The 15,587-nt window shown below is 36.0% G+C and overlaps 1 protein-coding gene across 6 annotated transcripts in view; it reads right to left on the bottom strand.

Moving 5' to 3' along the window:
- Positions 1-10,038: 10,038 nt before the first annotated feature.
- LOC127835025 (uncharacterized) overlaps positions 10,039-15,587 on the bottom strand; it is a 75,010-nt gene continuing 69,461 nt past the window's right edge. For 4 of the 6 annotated variants that reach the window (XM_052361207.1, XM_052361208.1, XM_052361210.1 and 1 more), the window contains one exon: positions 10,039-14,115. In XM_052361207.1, coding sequence (XP_052217167.1) covers positions 11,977-14,115 — 2,139 coding nt within the window. In that variant the 3' untranslated portion in view covers positions 10,039-11,976. The remainder of the gene's footprint in view (positions 14,116-15,587) is intronic. The other 2 variants (XM_052361212.1, XM_052361213.1) reach the window with 2 other exon arrangements.

Here is a 15,587-nt window from a genome sequence, read left to right as displayed (position 1 = left end):
TAAGGTTTTCTAAACCTTTATTTTGTTGTCGAGTGTGGTCTACAAATGTATAATTACTCATACATGGTTTAAAACAAAAACACAACAAAATAAATAATAAATAGTTGATAAGTTAATTTGATATAGAATTATTCTAAGTAAACAAGAAAGTTGTTTAAGAGTTTTATAGAGAACGCAAGGTGTAAAAACACCCACAGATGTTGAGGCCACGGAAAATAAGAAGGTTTCTGAAATGGTCACCTAGAATATTATTGTTTATGAAGTTATAATTATATAAACATAAAGTGATAATTCTTAAGTTACAACGAATAAAGCTTCAATTAAAATATTCGCCGATTTGTCGTTTTGCAAGACGTTATTTCATTGGCCAGTTTGATTCAGCTCTTATCAAGCTCTTTGGGTCAGAGAAAGTATCACCGCAGTTACAAATATATCACCGCAGTGATAAATTTATTACCGCGGTGACAAAATTGTCACCGCGGTGATATCTATATTAAGCTGTTTGCGTATATGTACTTTTGACCCAAAGGGTACGTCAAAGTAGAATGTATGAATTCGAAAATTGTTGCGTGCACTTTGCTTCTAATTCGCATCTGGTGTTGAACTCTCGTCACGAAATAGTTTCCACCATTTCTTACGCTTATTCAAATCCTTATATTCGTCTATTGCAACAAACGCTTTTGCATTCTCTTTAAAGTTGTCAAACGTGTCCAAATGTTATCATGACCATACAGGCAAGTTGTATAATAAACAGAGAAACTAATGGTTCTAATGGATATACAACACAAAAAGAAAATTGATAGCATAGTAAATGAAAGCAAACTAAACGGTTACAATTCGATATACATCGGGAAACTGGTAAAATCACACAGAACATTTCTTCTGCAATTCCGAAAGAGCCGTTAAATGGCGTAATACAGAAAGATCATACATTGAGAAACTGGCGTGCCGTTTGGGGGGGGGGGGGGGGCTGGCCTAAGGCTACAATATTATTTTTATCAAGGTGTGACATGAGAGAGCTAGCGATGACATGTTCAAGTATTGTACAGCAAACGCATGTAAGTTATAATGGCCTGTAATTTATAGAATTGTGTTTGTCTCAATTTTTTATAGACTTGACATGCATGTGCATGCTTCCAATCAGATGGGATTTTTCCAAGGGACAGGGACTGTTAAAAGATTAGAGCAAGGATTGGGGATATTTCTGTACTGCATTCCTTTAGTATTCTGCAGGGTATTTAATCTGGACCTGAGGCTTTATGGATTTTAAAGTTTTGTAATTGTAAAGTAATTCCATTTTCTTAGATGTTGATGTCTGGCATGGATGAAAGAGGGCTGGGACCTTTGTCAAGAATACCTTCAGAGGTGACCGCTGTGAAGGCTTCTTGGAATCTGTTTAGGATATAAGGTTTATTTTGTGGTTTCAATTTAAAGACACCATTTTCTCTAAGTGGGGGTATGCTCTGGCCTTCAGTTTTTGAGTTTTGATATATGATAATGTTTTTTTTTGGAATATTAGAGTGTAATGGGTTATCTTGTCTTGAGATTGGGATGTCAAAGATGAGGTTTTCAATGAATTACCAATGTGCCTATAGCCAATATGCATGGCGCTTCTCGTTTTGGATTTGGCTTTTTAGTTTCTTGAGGCTATTGCTTATACGGTTTCGTTTTTTAGATTTAGGATATTTGCGTTTAGTTCTTTAGATACCCAAAGAAGTTTAGAGAGGGTATTTGGTTGTTCATCTTTAAATGTATTCCAAATAGAGTCTATGTCTTGGTCAGCATATGTTTGATTTAATAATTTTATTTGTGTCTGTTGTAGGTCCGTTTTCATTTTAAGCCAATCTGCTTTTGAGTATTTTTTTATTATCCCCCGCCATAGGCGGAGGGATATTGTTTTGGCGTTGTCCGTCCATCCGTCCGTCCGTCTTTCCGTCCGTTTTTCCGTCCGTCCGGCACTTTTGTGTCCAGAGCCATATCTTGCAAGTGCTTTAGCGGATTTCATTGAAACTTGGTATGAGTATATAATATGGATAAGAGGATGCTGCACGCCAAATGGCATTGTACACCATCTGTTAATAATGGAGTTATGGCCCTTTGTATCTTGAAAAAATGCTTTTTTGAGTGTCACATATAACACTTTTGTGTCCAGAAGCATATTGGCGGGGGATATCAATTCAACGAATTAGCTTGTTTCTCTTGGTTTAGGGTTCTATCTTCTAAAAGAGGTGGTAATTTCTAGACAGAGAATGTCATGGTCAGCTTCACCGATAGGCGGTATTGTTTCCAGGTTTCCGATGATAGCAGGATAGTTTGTAAGAAAAAGATCAAGAATTTGAGTAAAAGATAGGTCAGCTACTGAATAAAGACGTTTTTGGGTTTGTTTCATATTTCTTTTTACCGGGTTGCAGCTTGAGGATTTTTCAGTCAATGTTACCAAGGTTTAAGTCTCCACTTAGAATAATAATGGATTTTGAGTTTGTAATTATTCTGCTTAAGGAGTTGTTCCAGTGGTGTATCATCGTTTGGCTGTTGTCTGTACAATGAGCCAATTAGGATTTTCCTTGTGTTTCGGATTGTGATTTCGGCCCAAACTATCTCGCAATCTTTCTGCAGTTCCCTCGCATCTGAAGACATAAACTGATATTCATCGCAACAAGGACCCCGCCATGGCAATGGCCTTTCCAGTTTGGCTCTCGGTCTCTCCTGTATATAAGCAAGATAATTGCCAGGTCTTCACCCCATGATTTCAGTGAAGGGTAGGTAAGGTCAGCTAGAAGTGTCACCACACTCACACCGGAGCAGTCCACGTCACAGGCAATGCCTTCCAAGGGCTCTGAGGGCCCACTGAACCAATAAAATATTCTAACAATGCTCTGGGTAAACAGGGCTTCATGCATGTGCGTTAAGTGTCGTCCCAGATTAGCCTTTGAAGTCAACACAGGCCAATCATGGACAACACGTTCTGAGTAGACTAGAATTTTCATTACTTAATATTGTAAATTATTCAAGGATTGGTTTTTAATTTCACATTTTATCTGATTATTATATATACTTACCAGATAAAATGTGAATATAAAAATTTACAAATCGCTATAACTTTAAACACGTGGAAGCAACAACACTGTAAATAAGGGATGTATTGACGTATATATACCAATACAATTAAAAAGCTAGACATTCACGTCTAATGTTTTGGTTACTACAAATTTTCCGACACACTGTTTTAATAAAAAAATAAATATTATTCGCTACTCTTATTTTTCTGACCCCCAGATTTGAAAGGTTGACATGATTTTGATATATTAGAGTCGGGTTGTTACGGGGAAAATGATTGGTTGAAAACTGACCCAAACAAATAAATGTAACAGCAGGCATAAAAATATACCAACAGTCATAATTTGTCACCGCTGTGACAGAATTTTTACCGCAGTGACAAAATAGATGTCGCCGCGTTGACAAAATTGTTACCGCAGTAACCAATTGTCACCGCGGTAACAATTTTATTACAGCCGTGATATCTATTTTTAGCTGTTGGCGTATTAGTACTTTTGACACAAATGGTACGGCATATTCTACAGCATAGTTGATTGTCTAAATGTTGAACTTCGCAAGCGGTTGAGTATGACGTATCCTTTGGGTCAGAAGTACATAAACGCGAACAGCTAAAAAAAGATACCACCGCGGTGACAATTTTGTCACTGCGGTAATAAATTTATCACGGCGGTGATATATTTTTAACTGCGGTGATACTTTGTCTGACCCAAAGAGTTTGATAAGAGCTAAGCCAACCTGACCAATAAAATAACGTTTTGCAAAACGGCGAATATTTTTATTAAAGCTGTATCCGTTCTAACTTAAGAATTGTCACTTCATGTTTATATAATTATAACTTCATTAAGTATTAATAATCGGAATACGGACAAAACCCCTCCCGGATAAAAACCCTCCCGTCATTTTCATAGGGGGCGGACGAAAACCCTCTCATGAATAAACATGGGCGGACAAAAACCCTCCCATGAAAAAAAACGGGGGAGGACAAAAACCCTCCCATGAAAAAACGGAGGCGGACAATATCCCTCCCCTAAAAGAAATTAAACACTTAGTGTTGCATTCATTAATCCGACAAAATTACCCATTGTGTGTATTGTGTATTGAAAATGAAAGAATTGAAAGAAAATGTGTTTTCATTAACTGTAAACATACCGCTTTCTAATGTGCATATACATCCGATAATCCAATATAATAACAACATCAATTCAAACAACGAGGCCATTTATAGACAAGTGAATTTAAATTTAGATTGAATGCAATACGATACAGTGCAACGCTTTTCGCGTCATACGCTCATTCATGCAAAAAACGTGCTTTCCGGGAAGTTTCTGAAAACCTTGCGAAAATGAAAGTAAAATTCTGTTAACAACTAACAATTCGTTAGCATGCAACTAATTAACTAATTAATGGCATATAATAATATATATCAAAATAGCAAACTGTGAATCTGCAACTGCGGACAAAAACCCTCCCGTGAAAGCAATTAAACACCGACAAATATTCTTAATAATCTAGGTGACACTTTCAGAAACCTTATTATTTTCCGTTGCCTCAACGTCTGTGCGTGTTTTTACAGCCGGATAAGTGTCATAAAACCGGGTATACCGTGAAGGCAGTGGACCGTTAAACAGGCGATGACGGATTAATAGCACAAGTCTTTAACAATGGATTCCCTATGATCTAATTGCGATAAAGCAGATGATATGCCAATAAGTGTGATTTAACAAATAAAATGTACTATTCACTAACCATTTATTTACTCAAACCGATATGTATGACAAACAGCTGGCGATCTCTATAAAACTCTTCAAAAAAGTTGCTGGTTTACTAAGAATAAATCTATATCAACTTACGAGGAAAATGATAAGTTGAAAACTGACCCAAACAAATAAAGTTTACAGCAGGCATAAAAATATACCAACAGTCATGATTGTCACCGCTGTGACAAAATTGTTACCGCAGCGACTAAATAGTTATTTTTAGCTGTTGGCGTATTTGTACTTTTGACCCAAATGGTACGGCATAATTCTGGTCTTCACAAACTGTTTGGTTCCATGCCAAACAGTCTCTCACCTTGGATTATATACGGAAATGTGCAACGCATCAAGACATATAAGTGGAGTCTTATCCAGATTACATTGAGGTGTCATCTGTTGACGAGTTCGCTCACTTCAAAGGGCCATCACCCACATGAGTCAACTGCTGAAGTTAGATGGAGGTCAACTACTGACAACTTTTCCAAACGTTGCCATCGCTGTACGAATATACTTCACAATTCCAGTTAATAACTGTAAAAGTAGGATGTCAATTTTCAACTTCATCACGCGTGAAAAACTATATATGGAACACCATGAGTCAGGAAAGGTTGACAGCATTGAGGCCACTGTCTTTTGAATGTCAAGTCCTCCGAGAACTAGACGTCACACAGCTGATCGATGACTTTGGCCAGCTGAACTGTCGTAGAAGAGACGTATAGGCTGGTATGTATTATATGTAACATGTATGTTAAGTTTTGTAAAATATTGTTTAACATGTTTTGGTATACATATAATGTAACTGTCAACTGTGTTCAACTGCAAGTTTTCTGATCTTCGTAGTTTTAGTATTAAGTATGATTTTCAATATCCAGAAGGGGACCAGAGGGAAGGGGGCCCCCGCAATATGTGCAGTATTGATCCCCAAAACAGCTTAATCCGGCCCTGTGTATATGACCTCCAACACCGGTTTAGACCTTCCCGTTCTTGTGAAACACAACTGATATCATTCCTCCAAAACCTACCACAATACACTAATCAATGTATACAAACGGACAGCATTTTACTTGCCTACGTCATGTATATCGCGGACTACTTTGTGTGCATGTCACGTTCGATCCAATGTCGAATGCAGTTACGACTTGTAGAAGATATAACTCGCTAAAATGTGTTAACATCCTCATCTATTGTATTTAAAATTCAATATATATATATATATATATATATATATATATATATATATATATATATATATATATATATATATGCAGTAAAACAATATTTCAAATCAATGTAACCTATAAGAACAACAGCCATAAGTATTTAATCAAATACATCGTTTTGTTTTGCTTTTTAACTGAATGCAGACCTAATCGCCAAACTGCACTCTCTTGCCTGCTGACATGATGACACTGGATTACATCATTCATTGAGTTCAACGCGAGTGTCTGGCCATTTTGAAACACAATTGCATTAAAGTATGACGTATTGTTGGGTTTAGGATAGATTATTACTAACTACTAAGTGTGAATACACGTGTTTGGTTGTATGGCTTAAATGAAACCTGTGAGATTGAATTGTAGATTTCTTTCATAATGTAGAATAAACTCGATAAACGAGATGCTTTAACTAACGTGTTTTTGCACAACAATTTAAGGATTGAGAACATTGTCAGTGACTTAAATGAGTGTTAAATCTTAAAAGTGGGGTGCATCGTTCTTTTCCTTTTCGACGGAAATTGACGTATAATATAAAGGGGGATTTCTTCTATGAATAGGTTGTTCCTTTGTTAGTTGATCAAATAATTTTTATTCCCAAACATCAACTAGATGATGGCACTTATCAAATATGAAAACACTAAATGGACATTTCAGTTTCAGACATTACGATTTAAAATAGTAATAGTAATAGTAAAATAGTTGAATAAACCTTGTGGCGAACCTTTATATATTTACATATATCAAATATACAAGCATAGGGTCTTGTGGTTCAAGACAAGATTTTCAAAGAATTTCATCAAACAAGTTTATGTAAAGCTTGCGACCCCCAATGTGGGAAACGTTTTGATGACAGGGGCATATTTGTACAAAACTTGAAGAGCAACTCTTAATGATGCTTTAAAGAAAATTTTAACCAAATTTTGAGATGTAAAAAAAAAAAAATTTCGAAACCTTCAATAAGGATGTTTTAGGTCCCATGTGGGAAAAATATATTTTTTTTTCTATTGAAAATAAGACCGAATACCGTCCCCGAATTTGAGACAAGAGTACCTGAAAGGCCAAAAATCGCTCACCTGAGATTCAAATGAACTGATCTGTTCTGTGCAGCCCATGATGTCATTAGAACAAATGTTATCACCAACTTTCATGACTAGTGAATACCCTGGCAGCCACGATTTTCAACAGACCAGAACCATTTTCATACACATCCAAGATATTATTTTAACAAATATTATGACAAAGTTTCATGAAGATTCATGTAGCAATATAAGGACATGTGTCCCGCCCCATGGTGGCCATGTTTTACAAGCAACTGGAACTTTTTTCGAACTTGTCAGAGACATCATTGGAACAAATCTTCTGACCAAGTTTCATAATGATCAGACAATTAATGTGGCTTCTAGAGTGTTGACAAGGTTTTACTATAGCTATTAAGGAAAAATGCCACGACCCCTTGGCGGCCATGTTTTTCAACCAACCGTTACCATTTTCGAACTCGTCCAAGATATCATTGGGACAAATTGTATGGCCAAGTTTCATGATGATCGGACAATAAATGTGGCCTCTAGTGTGTTAATAAGGTTTAACTAAAGCAATATATATCCATATTAGAAAAATGCTTCGCCCCCTGGTGGCCATGTTTTTAAGCAACCGAAATCATTTTCGAACTCATCCAAGATATCATTAGGACAAATCTTTTGACCAAGTATCATGAAGATCGGAAAATAAATGTGGCCTCTAGAGTGTTAACAAGGTTTTACTAAAGCCAAATAAGGAAAAATGCCCCGCCTTCTAGCCAACCGGCATCATTTTTGAACTCGTCAAAGATATTATTGGGATAAATCTTTTGACCAAGTTTCATGAAGATCTGACAATAAATGTGGCATCTAGAGTGTTAACAAGATTTTACTACAGCCATATGTAGCCATATAAGGAAAAATGCCCCGCCCCTTGCCATGTTTTTCAAGCAAACGTAACCATTTTCGAACTAAAACAAGATACCATTGAGACCAATCTTCTGACCAAATTTAATGAAGATTGGACAATACATGTGGCCTCTAGAGCGTTTTACAATAGCCATATCAGGAAAAATGCCCCGCCCCCTGGCGGCTATGTTTTTCAACCAACCAGCATCATTTTTAAACTCGTCCAAGACATTATTGGGATGAATCTTCTGACCAAGTTTCATGATGATCGGACAATAAATGTGGCCTCAAGAGTTTTAACAAGATTTAACTATAGGTATATATAGCCATTTAAGGAAAAATGCCCGGCCCCCTGGTGGCCATGTTTTTAAAGCAACCAAATCCATTTTCGAACTCATCCAAGATATCATTGGGAAAAATCTTCTGACCAAGAGATTTGAAGATCGGAAAATAAATGTTGCCTCTAGAGTGTTAACAAGGTTTAACTATAGCCATATTAGGAAAAATGCCCCGCTCCCTGGCGGCCATGTTTTTCAACCAACCGGCATCATTTTTTAACTCGTCCAAGACATTATTGGGGTGAATCTTCTGACTAAGTTTCATGAAGATCGGACAATAAATGTGGCCTCTAGAGTGTTAACAAGATTTTCCTATAGCCATATAAGGAAAAATGCCTCCCCCCCCCCTTGGCAGCCATGTTTTTCAAGCAAACGTAACCATTTTCGAATCCATCCAAGATATGATTGATACCAATCTTCTTACCAAATTCCATGAAGATTGGACAATACATGTGGCCTCTAAAGTGTTTACAAGGCAAATGTTGATGCCGCACACCGCACGACGGACAAAAGGCGATCACAAAAGCTCACCATGAGCAATAAAACACACACACTTTATTATGAAAATTAACCAATTATAGCAACAACCTATAGGATTGCACTAGCATTGACCCATGGCATAATGTTAAAAAATACTGACATTATTTAAAAACAAGAAACCGTCGGAGACGGGTGATGCTTATCAAAGGTTGTTTTTTTTGTCACAATATTGCACTATATATTTAGATAAAAGGAAACGTCTTGAGGGGCATAACTTTGGACAAAATAATACGATTGATGGTTTAGTAACTTAAAAATTTCAAAGGGCCATAACTCTCTAAATAAATCATCTAACCAGAACTCACAAATAGCATGCGCATCTCCTCAAGATAGTTAAGCTTCCCATAAAGCTTCATTGAATTCCAGTCAGTAGTTGGGGAGAAATAGCCTGGACAAGAATTGCACTATATGTACAGTTTATAAAAAATTTCAAAGGGCCATAACTCTGTGAAAAATCATCCGACCATAACCGGCTGATAATATGCACATCTCCTGTTGGTAGTGAATTTTCCCATAAAGTTTCATTGAATTCCCATAATAAGTTGCTGAGAAATAGCTCTGACAAGAATTGCACTATATGTACAATGGAAAATTTCAAAGGGCCATAACCTTGTGAAAAATCATCCGACGAGAAGCGGCTGATAATATGCACATCTCCTCTTGGTAGTGAAGCTTCCCATACAGTTTCATTGAATTCCAGTCATTAGTTGCTGAGAAATAGCCCGGACAAGAATTGCACTATATGTACAGTTAATGGAAAATTTCAAAGGGCCATAAGTCTGTGAAAAATCATCCGAACAGAACTGGCTGATAATATGCACATCTCCTTTTGGTAGTGAAGCTTCCCATAAAGTTTCATTCAATTCCGGTAATAAGTTGCTGAGAAATAGCCCGGACAAGAAATGCACTATATGTACAGTTAATGGAAAATGTCAATCATCTGACGAGAACCGCTGATAATATGCACATGTCCTCTTGGCAGTGAAGCTTCCCATAAAGTTTAATTGAATTCCGGTCATTAATTGCTGAGAAATAGCCCGGACAAAGATTGTGCACGGGCAGACACACGCACGGACAGACGAAGCGGCGACTATATGCTCCCCCCAAAAATTTTGGGGGAGCATAAAAATATGAACGACAAAAAGATGACCTCTTACAGGGCTCATATTAATATTGAACCTGGCTTAAATAATATAAGATATAAGAACATACTTCGTGAACTGTATTATCTTCATGTATGATTTACACAATCTACAATACAACAAAAGATTTCTACATAATAGTCACTTCATACACATGACAATATACATATTATAGAATAAACAGTTTATGGTTAACATTATTCCCACAATATGCAGAAATTTCCACATGTAATTCACTTCATAGACATGAAATTTAAAATTATTCATGTCAAAGATATGATATGTTACATATTTATCAAAAAAAACACACGGCAGTCTACATATTAATAAAATATTTAAACAAGAGCTGTCAGAGGACAGCGCGCTCAACTATTCGAGTGCTTGACAGTATAACGTAAGCCATAATGGAAAGGGGGGGGTATAATGTGGGTGTGTGGTCATTTAATAGATGATATTTCAAAAATAAGGAAACAAAATATATTTTTTTTGGGGGGGGCGGGGGGATTTTGGGCTGGGGCATGGGGGATGGTTATGGGAGGAGTGCATTGTGGTATGTCAGGTAAGTGTTGTGTTGTCAAAGAATGAATCAAATGTGATCATAAATAAAGAAGTTGTGGCAATTTAAGCAAAATGTTCAATTATCTAAGTATAAAAGGGGCCACAATTCTGTCAAAGTGCTTGATACAGTTGTCTGCTCTTGTTTATAGATTGGGGTCATGTTGGTTAAGAAGTATGCAAAATATAAAAGCAATATGTCAAAGGACATAGGAAATATTTGGAAATATTTGAGGTGGTACGCAAACTTTAACATAAATTTATCAATAATATGCATATTCTAAGTATAAAAGGGGCAATAATTCTGTCAAAATGCTTGATACAGTTGCCTGCTCTTGTTTATAGGTTGGGGTCTTGTTGGTAAAGAAGTATGCAAAATATAAAAGCAATATGTCAAAGGACATAGGAAATATTTTGGGTAGTACACAAACTTTAACATTTGCACGCTAACGCTAACGGGAACGCCGACGCCGGGGTGAGTAGGATAGCTCCACTATATATATTTCATATATAATAGTCAAGCTAAATAATGACAGGACATTCCACATATTATTCACATAATGCACAGGATATTGTACTTATTATTCACTCTCTACACAGAAAATTCCATATATTATGCATGTAAAACTGTATATTCACGAAATTCAATAGGCATTCCAAAGATTCTTTACATAATACACACGTCATATTATCTACGTTTTAAATACTGCACATGATAATCTACATATTGTTCGCATCATATACATGAAATTTCACATACTATTTACGTACTTGCACTGCACATACTATTTGACATATAATATACATAATCAACACGACTTTCCACACATATTATTTCCATACAACTCTAGCTATGTGTCACATGTTTTACATTATACAAATGGTAGTTTACATATGTACATATCATTCACATAAAACAAAGGCACTTCAACTTTAAATACCCATACTACGCATTAAGTACAATAAATAAACAACAAAATAAACATAACATGTCACATATTCCCATAATCAGATTTACATTCCAAATGTTATTGACATATTTCATGCATATCACGATATGTCAACAATGCAGTCATTTAGCTAAAATCGGATTTAAATGAAAAAGATGTGAATTCATTACGACCCACAACTTATTTGAATCATCCGTCGTATTTGGGCATTTGAGTAGTTTATACACTTAATTATGCTAACCATACTATACAAAATCAATCACTCCAAAATTACATGTAACATATGTATATTTCATTTTTAATGTAAAGTTGGAGGAAAGTTTTAACTATGTTCCACAAATTGTAAAAATCGTGCTTGAGCTTCAAGATAATGGTAGAAAAAGTACACAAAAATAGTTATTATGCATAATTAATGGTTTTAACATGACCTTGTAAAATTCAATTTTCAGCTTCATTAAGCTCTAAAATCAAATGTATGTGCAGTTATTTAAAAAAATATTAATATGTGCACACCACAATTTCGTCGTGTTTAGTACCAATAATAACCCTATGTCTCTCTGAATCGATTGACAAACAAGCAGCTAGGTGAACACCAGTTACAAAGTTCCTATTCACTGAGAGTCGATTTTGAGAAATCAACACTTGTTGAACAACATCTTTGTCTTTGCCACAAATGTAAGCATTCCCATCCGCATCAACCTCAACATATGTCAGTAACTGATCTGTTGCCAAAAACCACAGTTTCATCCCAATCCACCTGTCTAAGCTAGGATCAAAGTGGTAACCTGCAACTTCCCTTCCTGCAATTGATACAAGGGTCGACCCAGAAACCGAAATAACCTTTGATTGCATAAAAGTTGAACCATCAGAAATGTTAAATTTAGTTTCCTTAATTATCTTTCCATTTTGACAACGCAAACTAAGTTCAACCACATCAGATTTAGCAAAGTTATTGTCTAGTCTTTTCCTGTTCGATGCCAATATCAGCAGACTGCAATTCACCATTCTGATGCATATTGGATACATACTTAGGGAAAAATTACCTGCTTTTGCAATTGCTATTGGAGTTACCTTATAGCATATTATCTGTTTGCTATTTGCAAAGCTTATGAATATCTTTATCGTGTCATCAGTGAACATTGCTTCACTGCAAATACTAACTGGTCTGTCATTAAACTGCAGCATCATTGTAATGTCAAAGTCAGGGGAACAGAGTTTTAGTGACATGTTTCCATAGTCAAGAATTGCAATTTGTCCATCCGGCAAGACAGTGCAATCTATGATGTAACATGATGCAATATTTGTACTATGTTTAATATTGTAGGACCTCTTTTCTAAAGTATTTGTGATAAACCAATTTGGATTAGGGGATGTGTTCTGCATTGGTGTAAGAGTTTTAAGAACATCTGATGTAGATTTAGAAGTGTTAACGTTAGGAATATATGTGGTTTGTTGCTTTGATAAATCTGGCTTGCCAACACCTATTTTATATTTAGTTGTCTTCATTTTGATTGGTTTTACTTCATTTTCCTCTGTTTCTTCCTCTGGATGTTTGCAAGCATCAGTAATTTCATCACTACTGCTCTGTGTCTGAATCAAAGATTCATGTACAATAACATGTTCATTTACAAGTTTTAAAGTAGCCAGTGAAGTAAAACTTGTCTTATCAATTGCTTGTGTCAGTTTTAAATGCCTTAGTTTCTTTCCAGTTGATTGGCATAATTTGGCATCAATTTTTCTTAGCCTGTCTTGGATGTGCTTATTGATAATAATGACCTCTCTTTTACAGCCATGGCTTCCTACAGTTGAAACCAAGCTTCGCAGTTCATCAATATTTGCCTGATGTTCTCCAATGAGGTCTGTTTCCTTGGATATTGCAAACATTCCTTGACGAAACAGTTTTCCAAGTTTATTTTTAAAACGAGCTTCCAATAAAGCTATATGTGATCTTAGCTCTTCTGCTATAGCATGCACTTTACTTTCTAACGCCTCGCGCTCTTTAATAAGGACATTCCCCGCAACTTCCCTATGTTCTGCCAAAAATCTGCATTTTGCTTTTAACGCATCGCATTGAGTTAACAAAACATGGGAAGATTCTTCGGCATAATCGTTTTCTGCTATATCAAGAACATGTTCACATGTTCGATGTTTTTCAGCAAAACATGACAAACATATAAATTCCCCATGATCTTTACATTTAAAAGAGATATCATTATCAGCATGAACTGGGCATTTCATTAATTCATTCATTTTGGCATACTGCGTAGAATCTTCAGGCATATCATCGCCCTTTAAAACCAAATGATCTCTTGTCATTTTGTTTCTTCGATGATCACGACAACAGTCACTGCATATATATTCTAAACACTTAACACAAAATCCACTAGCTTCCCGGATTTCATCATCAAATGAGCATGGCTCACATTTTCTATGACAACTTGACGTTGAATCAAAAACCGGTTCACCTTTCTGATTATCTAACTCAAATGTAACTTTAGCATCAACAACCGGATGGCCTAAAGCATTATCAAAAATAAGTGCAGACTCATGATCTTCTCCATGGAAATCAACATGTATTGACTTTGCTTCTTTAAAAGTGGTAGTCAAATATTGGCAGTTGTCGGTGGAGGTGGTGTACTGAAATACATGAAAACATGACAAAATCGGTGTTTTTTTTCGTGAAAAAAATCTATTTTAATATCAAGCATATTACAGACTCCTGATACGTCACACACAATAAGCTGTGAATTTAGTCTTAATGTGCTCTCAACAAGAAGGGCTTGCTTGTTAAATTAATTGCTTATTACTGGAATGAGGGATCTTTTAAATGCCAAAGATATTCCGTAAAATTACCCTGTTACTACATGTGAAAAAATAAACAAGGCCTTGATAATATTCCTGAATGAAATTTCATTAGCACATACAGTATGTTTTAGTTATTCTGCGAACGGACAGACAGACAAAAATGAAAACAAAATCTGCTTATTCTGACTATTGCAATCTTTCCACAAACTGAGTTTAATCAACCTAGCTAAGACGCAAACACAAACTTACTGGAAACGGGTAATCTTATAGTGGACAAACAATCTATTCTTGATTAAAGGTTTAATCGAATACAGTTGCATACCATGCATTCCAATCTCATCTTTTACCATTGAATACTCATTGAAAAGAAAACAGAAAACATGAAGGACAAGAGGACAAGACATTGTCAAGATAAACAGACTGACTAAGTTTCATCAAGAATGAGTCATATATTTTGCCTTCAGAGAGGTAACAAGAATTTTCGTAGACGTTACAGTGTAACGGTATTTTTTTGGACACAAGTGATCCATATAAAAAATCAGACTAGACATTGTCAATATGAACATCCTGTCCAAGCTTCATCAATATTGAATCAGAAATGTGGCCCCTGAAATGGTAACAAGATTGACCTTGTAAACTAGTTTTTGGACCCAGATCCCAAAAAATTTCCAAGATATTATTAAGATAAACATTCTAAACAAGTTTCATCAAAATTGAGTCAAATATGAGGAAACACGTTTTTTAAGATTTAACCTGGTTATCATTTTGTGGGACATAAGTGACTCAGAGTCGAACAAAGGCTCGATAATCTCAAGATAAACATTATGGCAGAGTTTTATCAAGATAAGATGAAAAATGTGGTAAGGAGGTTAAAGTAGACCATGCTTGACCCACAACACACGACGTCAGACATAGGGTGACTACAACAGTACACAATGAGTACACAATGAGAATTATGATTGGCAACTTTTCTTTACTAAAGACAGTTGATTTATAATCGCAAACCCAGAGAAATTGCTATATTAAACAAGGGCTGTTTGTAAAACATGCATGCCCCCCTATATGGGCTATAAATTGTAGTAGCAGCCATTGTGTGAATACGTTTTTTGTCACTGTGAACGGTGGTGGTGGTGGTGGTGGTGGTTGGTGGGTCGGTGGGTGGGGTGGGGTGGGGTGGGGTGGGGTGGAGAGGGGTGGGTGGGTGGTGGTGGTGTAGTAGTATTAGTAGTAGTAGTAGTAGTAGTAATAGAAGTAGTAGTAGTAGTAGTAGTAGTAGTAGTAGTAGTAGTAGTAGTAGTAGTAGT

The sequence above is a fragment of the Dreissena polymorpha genome, chromosome 6, assembly GCF_020536995.1.
Source record: "Dreissena polymorpha isolate Duluth1 chromosome 6, UMN_Dpol_1.0, whole genome shotgun sequence".
NCBI classification, from domain to species: Eukaryota; Metazoa; Mollusca; class Bivalvia; order Myida; family Dreissenidae; genus Dreissena; species Dreissena polymorpha.
Note: the sequence above shows the minus strand (reverse complement) of the source record. Positions and strands in the feature narration are given on the sequence as shown.